Source organism: Lepidochelys olivacea (genome assembly GCF_965140295.1).
Source record: "Lepidochelys olivacea isolate rLepOli2 genome assembly, chromosome: 3".
Classification (NCBI taxonomy): Eukaryota; Metazoa; Chordata; order Testudines; family Cheloniidae; genus Lepidochelys; species Lepidochelys olivacea.
Window position 1 is genome coordinate 90807720 of NC_140413.1, and position 16606 is coordinate 90824325.

At 42.9% G+C, this 16606-nt stretch overlaps 1 protein-coding gene across 1 annotated transcript in view; it reads right to left on the minus strand.

The window, feature by feature from the left end:
- ROS1 (ROS proto-oncogene 1, receptor tyrosine kinase) overlaps positions 1-16606 on the minus strand; it is a gene marked incomplete at its 5' end in the record, with an annotated part of 105893 nt that overhangs the window by 60407 nt on the left and 28880 nt on the right. Inside the window, 8 exons of the mRNA XM_084624929.1 lie at positions 3011-3202; positions 4133-4314; positions 7542-7652; positions 8334-8546; positions 9236-9747; positions 10608-10705; positions 11911-12095; positions 13436-13558. Coding sequence (XP_084481055.1) covers positions 3011-3202; positions 4133-4314; positions 7542-7652; positions 8334-8546; positions 9236-9747; positions 10608-10705; positions 11911-12095; positions 13436-13558 — 1616 coding nt within the window. The remainder of the gene's footprint in view (positions 1-3010; positions 3203-4132; positions 4315-7541; positions 7653-8333; positions 8547-9235; positions 9748-10607; positions 10706-11910; positions 12096-13435; positions 13559-16606) is intronic.

Consider the following 16606-nt stretch of genomic DNA (forward strand, 5'->3'; position numbering starts at 1 on the left):
CACAGCCAGTGTAAGTCAGAAGTCAACGGAGCTATGCCAAAATACACCACCTGAGGGTCTGGGTTACAAAGTGTTACCTAAGTGCTAAGTTTTGGATAAAATAGTTAGCCATCTCAGCCCTGCACAGTGAAATACCAAATCAGAGATGTACTCCAAGATTCAGGTTTAAAGCCCAAAAGGTGAATAGTTATGGATTGTTGAAGATCTTGCAATGACCTATTTAATAGTCTATTAATTTTGTTTTTAAAAAAGCTTAGTAAATTTCAGCAAAGAATTAGTTATTCATAGAACTAAATTTACCATCTGCAGTTACAATAGCTAGAGGACAATAATAATTCTTATTGGCTGTTATATTGTTTGCATTGCGGTAACACCCAAAGGCCCCAATCACAGAAATGGCGACCGGAGTGACACGACAACAACTAAGCAGGCAGCTGCAGAGTTGTGGCAAGGGCCTTGAAGTTGAGGATGAGAAGCTTGAAGTGGATGTGGGAAGCTATTGCAACAATTCAAAGAAATGGATGATAAGGGCAGAACAAATGGAAAAGATTATTTTTAATGTAGAAATTATCAATCCTTATGCGTTAGAGCAGAAGCTGATCACCAGGGAAAAATCTGATACAGTTAGGCATGGGAAATTGACATCTTCCATTGAAGAAGTCAGCACTGGCCAGCATCCAAGGTGGGGTGTAAGGCAGGTGACTGGATAGACCAGTGATCCCTTGCACCATGGAAATATTTTTCTGTGTGGCAAAAACTTCTTAATTCTTCAGTATTTAGGATTATAATATGGTTGTTTTACTATTAGAATTTGCCATTTGATGTACTAGCTGAGACCTCTTACACAGAGTGGATGTAACAAAAAAGACCTATAAGATTAACTGACCTTTTGAATTGCTAGTCACTTTTAAAAGGACAAACCCATTCTGCTCAGTATTTACGTTTTACATTCTAGAAACCCTGATGGTTAGTGGTTACTCTCTATGGAGAAGAAAAATACTTTTAAAACTTTAAGGATTCCAGGAACTGTGGTGAAGGTAGCAGGAAGAAGTCAGTGGATTTGGAAACATCTGGAGTTCAAAAAGGATCTTTGATAATGAGCAGTATCTGTGTAAGACGGGAGCACATCTTGTATAATCCTAAGGAAAAACCTGTATCAGGAAGGGATGCATTTTAAAGAAAACATTTAAGATGTATGCTACAGCAGGTTGCCTTTTTTTGGTATTCTTGAACTCTTCAACGATAATTTGGCTATGACTAATCCAAGCTCTGAGAACAGGGACTTTTTCCCAAGAGAGTGATTCAGTACTGTCATGAAAGAAGACAGCTTTCAGCTGATGAATATTCATGGTGCTGGACCTAAATGAGACTGCTAGTTCGCAAAGCCTTTTCATAGGGAAAAACAATGCATTTAAAGATTTGCCCCATATCCTGGGCTGCTCCTGAAAAGTGCCCAATGCAGCTGAGAACGGGGTTGGAAAGGTAGCTTTGAGCCAAATTTGCACTCCCCTAATCTTGGGAGTAACGAGCATGGGCCAGTCCTCTGGCTGCACTGACTGCCAGTGTCCCCCAGGATCCATTCCCACAGACAGGGTTTTCCCAGGGTATAGGGTCACAATGCCTTTCCCCCAGCTACCTCAGTGCTGAGAGAGCAGATGACACAGAAATGGCTACTGTGGCTCCATATCAACTGACAATCCCTTCAAGAAAAAGGAATCCTCAAATGGCTGGATACATCAGCTGGGGAAATGGCAGAAAGCTGCCTTGATGCAATGGAGAATCGGGATCTTCATCTACTTTTTAGGTAACAACTTGCTATGATAAGACTAATTTGTTTGCAAGAGTCAAAACCGACCACTAGAGTAATTCTATTTTGGAACAGATGGGAAACTTTGGAGACCACGTTGTCCATCTTCTTGCTTACAGACAGGTAAAATTCATGGGAGTGATAGCCTAGTTACTGGTTGTGACACAAAAGCCAAACAGTGGGTACAATATGGGTAGAGATGGCAAAATGACTAGCAGGAAACAAGTAATACAATATTTTGCTCTAAATGTCATTTTAAACACTCAGGGGCAGGATTTCAATGGAGCCAAGGTGATTTACACCAGCTGAGGATCTTCAGGATCTACAGTGGTCATTATTAAAATGTCAATAGTTGCCAACAGTTGCTGCTGTACAAGGCTATTTTGTACAAGGTTATTTTCATTTTTGTTGCCCTTCATTGGAGAGAGTCCAGCGAAGAGCAACAAAAATGATTAGGGGACTGGAACACATGACTTATGAGGAGAGGCTGAGGGAACTGGGATTGTTTAGTCTGCAGAAGAGAAGAATGAGGGGGGATTTGATAGCTGCTTTTAACTACCTGAAAGGTGGATCCAAAGAGGATGGATCTAGACTATTCTCAGTGGTAGAAGATGACAGGACAAGGAGTAATGATCTCAAGTGGCAGTGGGGGAGGTTTAGGTTGGATATTAGGAAAAACTTTTTCACTAGGAGGATGGTAAAACACTGGAATGCGTTACCTAGGGAGGTGGTGGAATCCCCTTCCTTAGAAAGTTTTAAGGTCAGGCTTGACAAAGCCCTGGCTGGGATGATTTAGTTGGGATTCGTCCTGCTCTGGGCAGCGGGTTGGACTAGATGGCCTCCAAAGGTCCCTTCCAACCCTGATATTCTATGATTCTATGAGATACCACAGCTCTGTCCAAATGCAAAATAGCACACATTCTATGTGATAGCAGTAGGTAAATGATCACTTTCTAATGGCAGCCACTGAAATTTAAAACTCAGTTAACACAAATATTGTTAAATACAGTTATTCAAACTTGTACCTCCATGATGATTACTCAATCAAGTAATAATTGTATGAATTAACCATTACGGTGCAAGTACAAGTTACACCAACTAACAAATGAAAGCCATATTGTTATATTTGATATGACAAGCACTAATAGTGACTGTATCCTATGCAGCTAGACACTAAAACACTCCTTTTAAAAGATCAGTCACCTGTTTACCAGAAAACCGTGGCTGCTCTTGTAATATAAAGTAGTGCTCTCCATTCAGTCTGGTGCTTTCCACTGTGTAAGTTGTAGCCCAGTACAGATAGCCATTGATTGCATCGACCACAAGATCCTTCACCAGGAATACCACATGCACCACAACATCTGTGTGTCCTACCAGCAGTGATTTTCTGTAGATCTGGGGAGGGGAGGGTGGAGAAAATAGCGTAACACCTCACACATTATTTATCAGCCTAAGGCATCTGAATACATGTATATGACTATTTCACAGCTATTGATTTCAAGTGTTTAAAGTGTCATAAAGAATTATGCAAAATTAGTATTTAGGATCTGCTGTTAAGGGACAAAATCAAAAACTAAAACTTCTAATCCCTCTTATCGTTCCTTGTTTCACCAGCCTTCTGAGCGGATAAGAGTTCACATCCAGTTTGCACTCACTAAGCACAGCTGTAAATTAGGACGCAAGGTAGTGGAGAATCTAACCCTACGGTTCTCATTTTCAGAAGGGCCTCTAACTTTGCACTCCAGTAATTACAGGTACAATTTTATAGCACTGCATAAATTAGCACTCCATTTTTAATGCAGACCTATTTTATACAACTGAAATGGCTAAGCAACTGATTTGTGGGTGCATAGAGTGCATTTACAGTTTGGGGGCACAAAATATCAAAGTACTACATCAGAGATGACTTCTGAAAATCCACCCCTATATTTAACAAAACACCTAAAATTTGCTACACAAGGATCTAATGCAAGGATAAATATAAATGTACATCTCTTCATGAACTGAGATTCAGTTGGCAATCTTTAGCTGAGCACTAAGACTATGAAACTATTGTCAGTAGATTTTATTTGTATATTTTGCACCTGCAGTTCAGTAACCCGGCTTTAATTAATAATTATATTTTACCTCAAGCCCTTTCATAACTGGAAAGGGAAATATCTCAATGGAAAGAAAGGTGTAATTGCTACAAGTTGATCTACTATAAAAGTAAAGGGTCAACAGCAACTCAAGTTATAGGAGATAGTAAACACCTTCCCAAATATTACTGAATGATCTTTGTTATTTATTACTTTAGTTTATCCTTAGTGTAACACTCTTACATACCGTATTTGCTTTGCCAGCCCAGTACAAATACTGACCCAACCAATCAAAGGCCAATATCCTTGCTTTTCTGATGTCAGATATATGAAACTTCACAATGGCACCAGCTCGTCTGGTCAATGACCACATATGAACTTCCCCCGTTGAGTTGCTCCAGTAGAGAGTATCATTATACCAGTCCATGTCTTGAAGCAAGAAAAAGGACACTAGCAGCTATTTCTCAAATACGTCAATAAAACTACAATTTTTCAAGAACAATTAAAAATATCCAACCAACCAAGACCTTGTCTACATTAGCTGCTGCATGCAAGATGCCTGTTGCTATATGCCACTGTAAAAGGCAGGCTGCATCCACAGTGTGGTGTGTAGCTAGATGTGGCAGTGAAAGGCTCTGGCAGGGGGACGCAGTGGGGAAAAGTCTGGTGGCAGAGAGTTACCAGAGCCTTTCCCCACTGTCTCCCCCCGCCAGAGCCTTTCTCTGCTGCCGGAGCCTTCCACTGTGGTGTGGAAAGGCTTTGGCAGCAGGTAGGCAGCAGGACATTACACTGCTGAAAATAGCCGTGTAGATTGGGAAGGCACTGCTTGGGCATGTAGAGAGCTGTGTAAGGTATATACCCTGGGGTACAGGTGTGTCTTTACTCACTCAAGCTGTGCCTCACTGCCTACACTGCTATTTATACCCATGCTAGGGGTCGTGCAGTGTCCGTCCTCTGTCTACACTTATGGCATTGTGTATACCTTAAGGTTGAAACAGGTCAAACCTGCTACAAATGCAGGAACAATGTACAAAGATTGATACAGCTCAGCTCTAAAACTCAATTGATTGCGAGATCGTCATCATGATCTATCTTACGTACAGCAATCACCTTACTACACGGACCTCATTTTCATGAGTGCAGCCCCACTGATTACAATACCACTGCATTACTTTGTAACACTGGGGTTACCCAGCTGTAGAGCTTAATTCATCCCTACTGTAACTCACACTCATGGCGTTTCACCAGGGATGAATTTGGCCCAGGGAGTGCAAGGAGCTTCTGCCTCAAGACTCAGTTCAGTTCAAACTGTTTCACTGCACATTCAAGTCTAGTCAGATGTGATGTGCTGACACAGGGAAGAAAGGAGAGCAGCAGAATACAGACCCTGGACTTCAGAAAAGCAGACTTTGACTCCCTCAGGGAACTGATGGGCAGGATCCCCTGGGAGAATAACATGAGGGGGAAAGGAGTCCAGAAAAGTTGGCTGTATTTTAAAGAATCCTTATTGAGGTTACAGGGACAAACCATCCTGATGTGTAGAAAAAATAGTAAATATGGTAGGCGACCAGCTTGGCTTATCAGTGAAATCCTTGCTTATCTTGCTGATCTTAAACACAAAAAAAGAAGCTTACGAGAAGTGGAAGATTGGACAAATGACCAGGGAAGAGTATAAAAATATTGCTCGGGGATGCAGGAGTGAAATCAGGAAGGCCAAATCACACCTGGAGTTGCAGCTAGCAAGAGATGTTAAGAGTAACAAGAAGGGTTTCTTCAGGTATGTTGGCAACAACAAGAAAGTCAAGGAAAGTGTGGGCCCCTTACTGAATGAGGGAGGCAACCTAGTGACAGAGGATGTGGAAAAAGCTAATGTACTCAATGCTTTTTTTTGCCTCTGTCTTCACAAACAAGGTCAGCTCCCAGACTACTGCACTGGGCAGCACAGCATGGGGAGGAGGTGACCAGCCCTCTGTGGAGAAAGAAGTGGCTCGGGACTATTTAGAAAAGCTGGACGAGCACAAGTCCATGGGGCCGGATGCGCTGCATCCGAGAGTGCTAAAGGAGTTGGCGGATGTGATTGCAGAGCCATTGGCCATTATCTTTGAAAACTCATGGCGATCGGGGGAAGTCCCGGACAACTGGAAAAAGGCTAATGTAGTGCCCATCTTTTAAAAAGAGAAGGAGGAGGATCCTGGGAACTACAGGCCAGTCAGCCTCACCTCAGTCCCTGGAAAAATCATGGAGCAGGTCCTCAAGGAATCAATTCTAAAGCACTTAGAGGAGAGGAAAGTGATAAGGAACAGTCAGCATGGATTCACCAAGGGCAAGTCATGCCTGACTAATCTAATTGCCTTCTATGATGAGATAACTGGCTCTGTGGATGAGGGGAAAGCGGTGGACATGTTGTTCCTTGTTGTTTAGCAAAGCTTTTGACACGGTCTCCCACAGTATTCTTGCCAGCAAGTTAAAGAAGTATGGGCTGGATGAATGGACTATAAGGTGGATAGAAAGTTGGCTAGATTGTCGGGCTCAATGGGTAGTGATCAATGGCTCCATGTCTAGTTGGCAGCCGGTATCAAGTGGATTGCCCCAAGGGTCAGTCCTCGGTCCGGTTTTTTTCAATATCTTCATAAATGATCTGGAGGATGGTGTGGATTGCACTCTCAGCAAATTTGCAGATGACACTAAACTGGGAGGAGAGGTAGATATGCTGGAGGGTAGGGATAGGATACAGAGGGCCCTAGACAAATTAGAGGATTGGGCCAAAAGAAATCTGATGAGGTTCAACAAGGACAAGTGCAGAGTCTTGCACTTAGGACAGAAGAATCCCATGCACCGCTACAGACTAGGGACCGAATGGCTCGGCAGCAGTTCGGCAGAAAAGGACCTAGGGGTTACAGTAGACGAGAAGCTGGATATGAGTCAACAGTGTGCCCTTGTTGCCAAGAAGGCCAATGGCATTTTGGAATGTATATGTAGGGGCATTGACAGCAGATCGAGGGACGTGATCTTTCCCCTCTATTCGACATTGGTGAGGCCTCATTTGGAGTACTGTGTCTAGTTTTGGGCCCCACACTACAAGAAGGATGTGGAAAAATTGGAAAGAGTCCAGCGGAGGGCAACAAAAATGATTAGGGGACTGGAACACACGACTTATGAGGAGAGGCTGAGGGAACTGGGATTGTTTAGTCTGCAGAAGAGAAGAATGAGGGGGGATTTGATAGCTGCTTTCAACTACCTGAAAGGGGATTCCAAAGGGGATGGATCTAGACTGTTCTCAGTGGTAGCTGATGACAGAACAAGGAGTAATGGTCTCAAGTGGCAGTGGGGGAGGTTTAGGTTGGATATTAGGAAAAACTTTTTCACTAGGAGGGTGGTGAAACACTGGAATGCGTTAGCTAGGGAGGTGGTGGAATCTCCTTCCTTAGATATTTTTAAGGTCAGGCTTGACAAAACCCTGGCTGGGATGATTTAGTTGGGGATTGGTCCTGCTTTGAGTAGGGGGTAGGACTAGATGACCCTCCTGAGGTCCCTTCCCTCCTTGATATTCTATGATTCTATGATTCTCGTCTTTCACTGCCTTTCATACACTGTCAGGAGCTCTGATCAATGCAGACAGGTCCGCTACAGGAACACTCAGCCTGGACAGTATTTACCTGAGACATTTCTTATATTAGGAGAGAAAAATTCTCCTGGCCCCAAACTATCCAACGGCTGCTTCCAAAGTCCGTCGTCCCCCACAGCCAAGATATAAGGTTCTTCTTCAACTGAGAAACAATGAAAAAGTTGTAACTATGCATTATTCCTGTTCCAGCAACCAGTATCAGAGGCGCATTGTGCTAAGGGCTGTACAAAAACTTAGTAAGAACCAGCCTCTGCCCCTAGGAACTGTAAATCTCAATATGCAAGAGAGACAAAGGCTGACAAAAAAGAAGTATGTGACACCCATATTTAGATGGGGAATGGAGGCACAGAGAGATTAAGTGCCTTGCCCAATGCCCAAAATCTGTGGTGAAGCCAGGAACTGATCCCAGACCTCCTGAGCCTCACTCTTAACTACGAACCCCTCCTTTCCTTTCCACATATGTTATTCTACATAAACTACGTTTAAATAAATATTTCAACAGTGTACATGTTACAGCCATTGTACACATGCTTGTCGAGGGCCTTTTGCATTTCCCCAGCAAGCCACTCTCTCCCATTCATTACATGGTGATGGGGATACTCAACTGTTTCTGACGGTGCGCCCATGCTCAGCCACCTGCCACTGGTGGTCTTCAGATGCCACCTTTGCACTGGTCCCCAAGCACTTTAAAGGAGGTCCCAGCTGCTCGTGTCACTTCAAAGGAAGTACTATGTGGAAAGTAGGCACAGCAGAGGATTGAACCCCTGGTGGAGAGTATGCACAGGACAAGTTTCTCCTTACTGCTCAATAAAGTAGTTCTTACCTTCTTTTAAAGTGGTGCCCCTAAAAGACTCTGTCCAGGGTCCTTCTCCAGCAGGAGATAGAGCTCTCACTGACACCTCGTATGTTGTGGAGTAGGTCAGCCCTTTCACTGTAAACCTAGTGTCACTGATACTGGAGACAACCCGATCCTCATCAGCACCATGTTGGGCTGATACCTTCACAATGTAAGTCCAGTTCTGCCAGGCGGAAGGACCTGAATGGCGCAGACAATCACATTATTGGACAAGAAACTACTTCAACAGAAGCCAGGAAAACTGCAGTTTTAGAGACCCATTTCAAAGCTCCCAATATCAGAGATATCAGCCAGGGAGAAAATTAAAAACGAGTACAACTTTCGTCCCTGGTGCCGTGGGGACAGCATGCCCTTCCCAACAACCTAACCGGGAGTGACCGGCAATCTCCACAGCACTAGCTGTGCTTTACGCACCACGGTACAAACACACTTGCGTGTGTGGTAGAGCTGAGAGCAGACTTTGCCAGCCAGCAGCCACCATGTGTGACTCTCCGTAGATGTGTGACAGGACTGTGATAGCAGCAGTCAACACTGCAGTCATTACACACCGTGATTTAAGATGCAGCCTTTTTTAAACCTTGCAAGACAGAAAGACTGTGAGTGACTCACTCAAGTAAGCCTCCATTAATTTGGCCAGGTGTGTTCTTTATTTTATCAGCAAATCTTTGCTTAAAATTTTGGCAGCTTTATGATAAACTATTGGGCCTGGTTTTTCTCTCGCACCTGTTTCATATTGATGTAACTCCACAGATTTCAGTAGAGTCACTTCTGATTTACACCAGTGTTAGGGAAAGGAAAATCAGGAAGATCTTTCCATTAAGTACACTTGAACGTGGACTGGACCTGTAGGATGGAGTAATTGAACTTACTGGTTCCAATAGTAGGTTCAGGTGGTCTCCAGCAGACCACAGCTTGGTCTGATCCAAACAGCACTGTGACAAGCTGGGGATGAGTTGGCAAAGGATAAGGCTGCGTTGCCGCACCATAAGAAAGCAAGTTGTTGTATCCAAAATAATCGGCCTGGGTAAAATCGCAATCCACCACAAATTCATTAAAGGCTTTGATCCCAGTTGGAGACAACTCCTCACGGAAAACTGCCCTGCCGTCTGTGACAACGAAAGTATTATTCTCATAAACAAAGCTCTCTATGTCTCTAAATGAAACTTGAGGTCGCAGGATATTAAATTCTGAGCCATCCAGAAAACCAGACACAAAGGATTGATTGATTTTGTTGAAGTAAATTAGTCTTTTGGACTGGAAGTTTATCACAAAGTCTTTCAGAGTGTCGCTTCTCACAATTGGCAAAGCTTCAGGGACCTGACCAGGATAGACTGGGAGGTTTGCCCTGTAAATTCCATCCTCGAGCAGATAAAAGATATACCTAGCAATGGAACAAAACAGCCCACAGTAGTTACACCATAGAACACAGTGTAGATGAGTCACTGATATTTTAGTGGTCTATTGGCTCAGAGACACACCTGTCCTTCTAAAAAAATATAGGGGAAGTATTTTGGTTCATATTTATTTATATCCTAAGAGAATTAAATACAAGAAGCCCAATTCTCAGCCAATATAAAATAAAACTACATTGATTTACACTGGCTGAGGGTCTGGCCCCTGATTTATATAAGAAAAACTTAGCAAAACTTGACAACAGTCAAGCTGGTATGCTGAGCCTATCATGCTGATCAATATTGCCTTCTTGTTTCCTTGTGCTCCCACCCCCCTCTGTTGGTAACCATCTGTTGTCTCTTGTCTTATTCTTAAATTATAAGCCCATTGGGGCAGGACTGTCTTTTGTTGTGGTTGTATAGTGCCTAGCACAATGGGGTCCTGATCCACAACTAGAGCTCCTAGGTGATAACAGTTATACAAATAATAATGAGAAGAATAATGAAAAGAGCACTCATATAATAGCTCCAATGTTAGACACAGATATTTAAAATTCAAACAATTGTTTTGATGAAAGAATTCAATGTCTTTTAAAAAAAAAACAATGCCTTCAAAGCCTTCACACATTGGAAAGACTTCATACCCTGAAACAAATCGAACATGGTGAGGAGTGAGCAAGCTGAAGAACAACAGAGGAGCAAACTTGGCAGTCTGTACGACTGGGGCAGGGGACGGTGTGGGGACGGTTTCTGAAGAAGTTAGTAACTGGATAGCTAACCAAGTGAAGATGATTGCTGAAAAGATCAACAGCACATCTGACACCAAGTCATCAAAGGAGAAAAAACTTACCCATTATATGGATCAGCTACAATTTTCTTAGGGGAGGTAATGGAAGGAAAAGTGATATCTTCAGCTACAGTGCAGTTCTCTAAATTACAGACACATACCTAGGGAATCAGAATAAAGAGAAAGGCTCTTGGGTATCAGTAGGATGTTTACTGATGAGCAGCAACATGACCTGAGCATCCTACAGGGAACCACAGAGACAGACACTAACCTAAGGCACTTCCAAGCACCTGCATTTCCAGTCGTTCAATTACAAGGCTTGCTCATTGTGCCAAGCCTGAATGCATCCATTAATGCTTACCATGAAGGAACTGTCCATTCGCTTTGCACTTACCTTGCTGTCTCCAAGCTGGAGAAGGTCCAGATTTTGGGGTCCAGCCAAGCTATGCTTTTAGCAGGACCTGACAGGGGCGGGGAAGAGGTGGTTTACAACTACCTTTGTGCTGATCCTGTGAGCAGCCTGGGACATGAGTTTGTCCTCATAACTTTTTTAACTTACCTTAGCTGCAATGGACTCCTACAGCCATTGTTTTAACCTAGGGCTACCAGAGTGCAGACATCTCTGGCCACATCTCATCCTGTACCTATAAGCACCCTGGGCAATAAGTGGAGAGTGGAGTGGCATGGCACTGGCACAAGGAATCCCTGTTTATGGCAGCTTTCTCACCCTTTGTCTCATATGCATGAGAGGAGCAAAGGAGCCAACCAAGACCTCACCACTAAAGTCATTAAAGTTTCAAGACTGAAGAATTAAATGCAGGGCTGCCATCTATTTTTTCTCTCAGGACAAAACAGCTGTGATCCTGCATCACTTTCATCATCACAAGAAAATACTGAGCACTTCAATCTCTCGTATCACTTTCATTCTATTTGTTAACTAACTACTTCTCGCAACAGCCCTGCAAGGTACAGTAAGAAAGCACTGTACGCATGAGGAACTGAGATCTAAAGGTTAAACGACTTGCCACCGAAGGCATGAGCCACGAGTGGAGTCAGTCTCGGAAATGACATGACTTTTTCTTTCATGAGGATAAGAATTAGCTAAGAAGCTGGAATTCTAAGACGTCAGTTTACTTTTAACGTGACCGGAGATGCCTATAGACCCCAGTAGAGGCAGATGTTACTATTTTGTTCTATTCCTTTGACCAAAAAAAAAAATCACATTAAAAATAAAAACATTATAATAATCAACCGTATGCCATACACCCCTACCATAACCCCTGAGCTCTTTATTGCTATCTATAAAATAGGGCACACATGCGTAGCTCATGAGTATTAAGAAAATAATTAAGCTCCGGAGCCCAACCTTTCCATTCATGACAAAGTACATCCGCTGGTAAAGCCAGTCGACTGAGATTGATGCAATTTTCCCTGGGCCTGCATAAAAGAGCTTTAAATCGGACACCTCAGACATGCTGGCAGCTCCTTTGACCCAGATCGAATTTCCCTCTGAGAAATAGACAACCTGCTGGTAAATATTCACAGAAATCCCTAGAAATAGCAAAACAACACACATACACACGGTTAATATGAGAAACACATTTAGATTTTTCATTACTTTTTAAAAATAAGGTCATAGAATGCGATGAGCAGCTCTCAGTCTGAACCCTTACATGACCTGAAAAAATATTAACATTTCTCTCCCTCATTTCTAGTATTTATTCCCATACTATACAATATTTCCCACAATCCTTGAAAGGGGCATGATTGTACACAACGGCCCTTAGAATCGATACTACAGTGGGCACTGCAGAAAACCAATGAACAGATTAGCTAGAAAGACAAAATTAGTGGGTAGACAGACCAATCGACAGCAATTCACCCTACCTGGGGCCCAAAGACACAATTTGCATCCCACCACACAAAGCACAATTCACTCTGCTCCAAGGTGGGGGCTCATCCCCTGAGAGAGAACTACCGGTCTCTGCACCACCACCATGTGATGGGCGATTACTGCAGCCTGAGGCAGTTTTCATTTCTGCTGGGTACAGCATCCCAAGGAGCCCTGTTGGCACCGGTGTTAGGATAGGAGCCCAGATACCTGTCTTATGTCGCATGCCCAGACAAAGCATCAGTGGACACACGGGTGTTACAGCAACGTGCAGCTATAAACAATATGGCTCCGCTCTAAACAGTTATGCTACCATGCACAGACTAACCCATGATTGCTTAGCTCCTGGTTAACCAGCAGTGACGACAACGTAGCCATATACTGCTGAGGCAGAAGGGGCTGAATCAGCACATTCTCCAGCTCTGGCCACATCCTTTCCCCAGCAGTGCTGACCATTTCTAGGTGGTGCAGGCCCCCTCATGCATTCTACCAGGTCAAAGGAGGCTGTGGCCATTCAACAGATTCCTAGTGCCCCTTGAACTCCTTCAATACATACAGTTGGTATCTAAAATCATTTCAAATGTCTGGGTAAAACCGGTAAGAGTTTGAGATCACCCACATTGCTACAAAGAGGAGACTGCAGCTGCATGGAGGAGTGGTGGTCTTGTAGTTATAAGGCATGAGACTGGGATTCAAGAGATCTTACTTCAGTTCAAGGTTCCACCAAAGATCTCTTGGGTGACCTTGGGAAAACCACTTAATCTCCCAAAGATAACATTTTCAAAAGCACTCAAGTGAGTTTGGATTTTGTTCTACTGACTTGCAATGAGACTTATGCTCCTAAGTGCCCAAGTCACTTTTGATAGGCTGTTTCGTTAACTCTGCACTTTGACTCAGACAAGCTTCCTACCTCACACTGGTGTTTGGGAGGCACTTGCATAATGCAGTAGTGGGAGCTGTATCAATACCTATGGTGGAGAGAGAAAGAGAGAGAACTGACCTGTAATATTGTGGTGTATGATGTCATTCTGAAGGCATTGTGCGACTTCCAAGAAAGATTCCGTGGATCTCTTTCTTAGAGATTGGTTTCTGGCTAGAAAGAGCCATTTCACTTTTTCCTTAACTGACAATTAAAAAGACAATTTTAAAATCAAGCTAGAAGACAGAAATGAAAATCAGAGGGCAATTTTCCTAACTTGTACATCATTAATCCACAATTCACCATTTGCATTCCCACACACATCCACAGACACAAGGCAGTCCACCACCACATCCAGCAAAAACATAATTCCTGAGTGCTGCAATAATATGCAAAATTACTAAGGCTAGACAACTTTTGCGAAATATATACTTTCCTGCTACGCAGCTTATCATCACTGTTTAAGTGATTCACAGGGGACAAAAGGCGTTTGGCCACATAAATCGTATGTGGGGCCCAATCCAGAAGGTGCCCTATGAGCACACCTACTGGATTGGTCCCTTCAGGAGAGTTCACACAAAACAGCCGGGACGGGGAGAACCCGCCTCATAACTTTTAGCCCAGTGGTTAGGCTACAAACTTGGAATGTGGAAGACCCCTGTTCAAGTCCCCCCTCTGCCTGAGGAGGAACAGGGCTTTGAACAGGGATCTGCAACCATCCCTAACCACTGGGCTATGAGATATTTTGATGTGGGGCTCCACCAGTCTCTCCTGTTGAAGCTGTTAACTGTGGATAAATAATTAAAGAGTCATTGGAGCAGGAGGGACTGGACCCTGCAGTGGAAGTTTATGTTCAACTGGTTATCTACCATGACCCCCAAGTCCTTTTCAGAGTAACAGATTTCCAGGATACAGTCCCCTAGCTTATAGAAACAACCTACATTCTTTATTACTAGATGTACAACTTTGGATTTATCTGTGATATAACACATGTTGTTCAAATGAGCTCACCTTACCTAGCAACCCAGGAGAGTGAGACAGGAACTTGGGAGAGAAAGGGAAATGAGGTTCTTGCTGGGGAAAATATTGTGATGAAAACTATGATCTTCAGCTAGATCAGAAGCAGTGGGTGAAATAAGGAACAAAGATCTTGGGTTTGATTTGCCACTGTGTTAACCTAGTTTTACACTGGTATAATTTAATTCATTTCAAAACTAGGGTAACACAGGGGAAATCAGGCCCCATGCCTTCATGTACAGGTAAATTCTGTCTTCCAATACAGGAAATGTTGCCTAGTGATTAGAGAAGGGGAAGCACAGGGACAGCAATTGCACCTGGCTTCTGTGTTGGGAGCAGGGAGGAAGCAATTTCCTTCTCTGTGAGATTTATATAGCAACTATCACTATTATATGTAAGCACTACACAAAATTGCCCAAAAGTCCAAAATGGAGGTTTTTTTCCTCTCCAGTCTTCCAGAGCAGAGGAGAATGGCTTTGTGATTGCAGGGTTTGTAGTTTGGTTTGTTTGCATCTTTCAGAATTGTTATTATAATATTTTTAAAGAGTATCAGTTCTGTGGGCTGTATCAAATGTCGTGTTTTGAAGTTTGATCTGAATGCAGTCAGACTTGGACTCAGTCTGATTCCTTCTGGCAAAGAGCTCCATAACCAGCATCCCAACTCTAAGAATGCTCTCTTCCCACTGCTTGGTATTTGGAACCTGGACCTATTCAGCTACATCATCCCCCAGGAACACAGTCCTCTCAGGCAGTTTTGAAGGGAAAGGCAGCCTTTGTGGTGGTTAAACCCCTATACTTCTGCCCCATACCTATATACCTGCACAATGGCCAGACACAATCTTTTTAATGTATGGGATTCAAATCCTAAGTACTCAGAGATGTTCCTTTATGTAACAAAAACCAATGAGGTCACATACAGGGTGCTTGTCACTCGCTGTTCAATGCCTCTAGGAAGGTCAGGAATTGCCGTTGCAGGGCATCACCTGCTGCAGGTGAACGAGTTACCAGCTATGTTGGGCCCTGGGTGTGGGGCGAATTGGGCAGGAGAAGCTAGAGGAAGCCCCCTAGTGGATGCCCAGGCCCCTCACAAGGGTTTGGGACAGACTCATAGCTGGCAGCACCAAAAACCATTCTGTATTTGACATAGGCTTGAAGAGGTCCAAGTTATATCATCATGCAAATCATATACATATTGTTAGAATTCAGATACGCAAATGGACAAACTACAGTCTGATGTGGCAGCTACTGAGGGTTTGTTTAACACTAGAAATTTTTTTAATTAAAATTAATTGGTTGTCACTTAACTCAAGTTAACCAAACCATTGGTGCATCCTAACCTGGAGACTCCACAAATGCTGGTTCCAGGACACACATTTTTGTGATCAGGGCTCAGTTAACCCTGGAACAAATGTTAGTGGAGTGTCCAGTCCAGCATGTACCAGTGTGTTAGCCAACTTGAGTCAACTGGCAATCAACTAACATGAGTTTAAAAAACACTAATGTAGACACAGCTTCAGTGTCTGCAACCCACAGAAGGTGGAAGGTGGGTGAGGATACAGGAACAGAGTTAAGGCTACTGTTGTAACCTTCATGGAAAATTTCCTGAGTTCCTAGCATTTAGGTTTTTTAAGTTTGGTAACAATGCTTTTATGTCCATCCATAACTCTATCTTAATATATTTCTCCCTGGGAATAAATTAATATTTGTAAAATACCTTACGAGACTCAGATAGATAGGTGGCTATAATGTATTGTTTTTTGTATAGTGAAATGCCATTAGTGGGGGGGGGAGAACAAAGGAAGAGAAATAGCCAAAAAAAAAAAAAAAAGGATATGATCTGATGTTGTTTTGCATGAGATCATTCAGGAATTTTTTACTTGAAAGTCTAATGTGAAATTTGTTTGTGACGCTTGGTCAGAAAGGATTAAGCATCCTGCAGGATAAATGACTCAAATTCAACCCTTAAAGACATATTGGTAGATAATGTTTGTGGTTTTGTGTGTTTACATATATAATGGTAGAGGTTAACAATGTAATCAAACAGTCCCTGTCTATACTGTATTCTGTTAATTCAGAGATCAAAAGGACATCTTAACATTTAAATGAACTGTGAACATAAGATATCGCTGTATTCATCTCTCTTTGAAATGTATAGCAAATCACCTGAGAATGATGGAAAACGAACAATTGCCTTATGTTAATCTGTGTAGATAATTACTGGTGATGCTTAGGAAA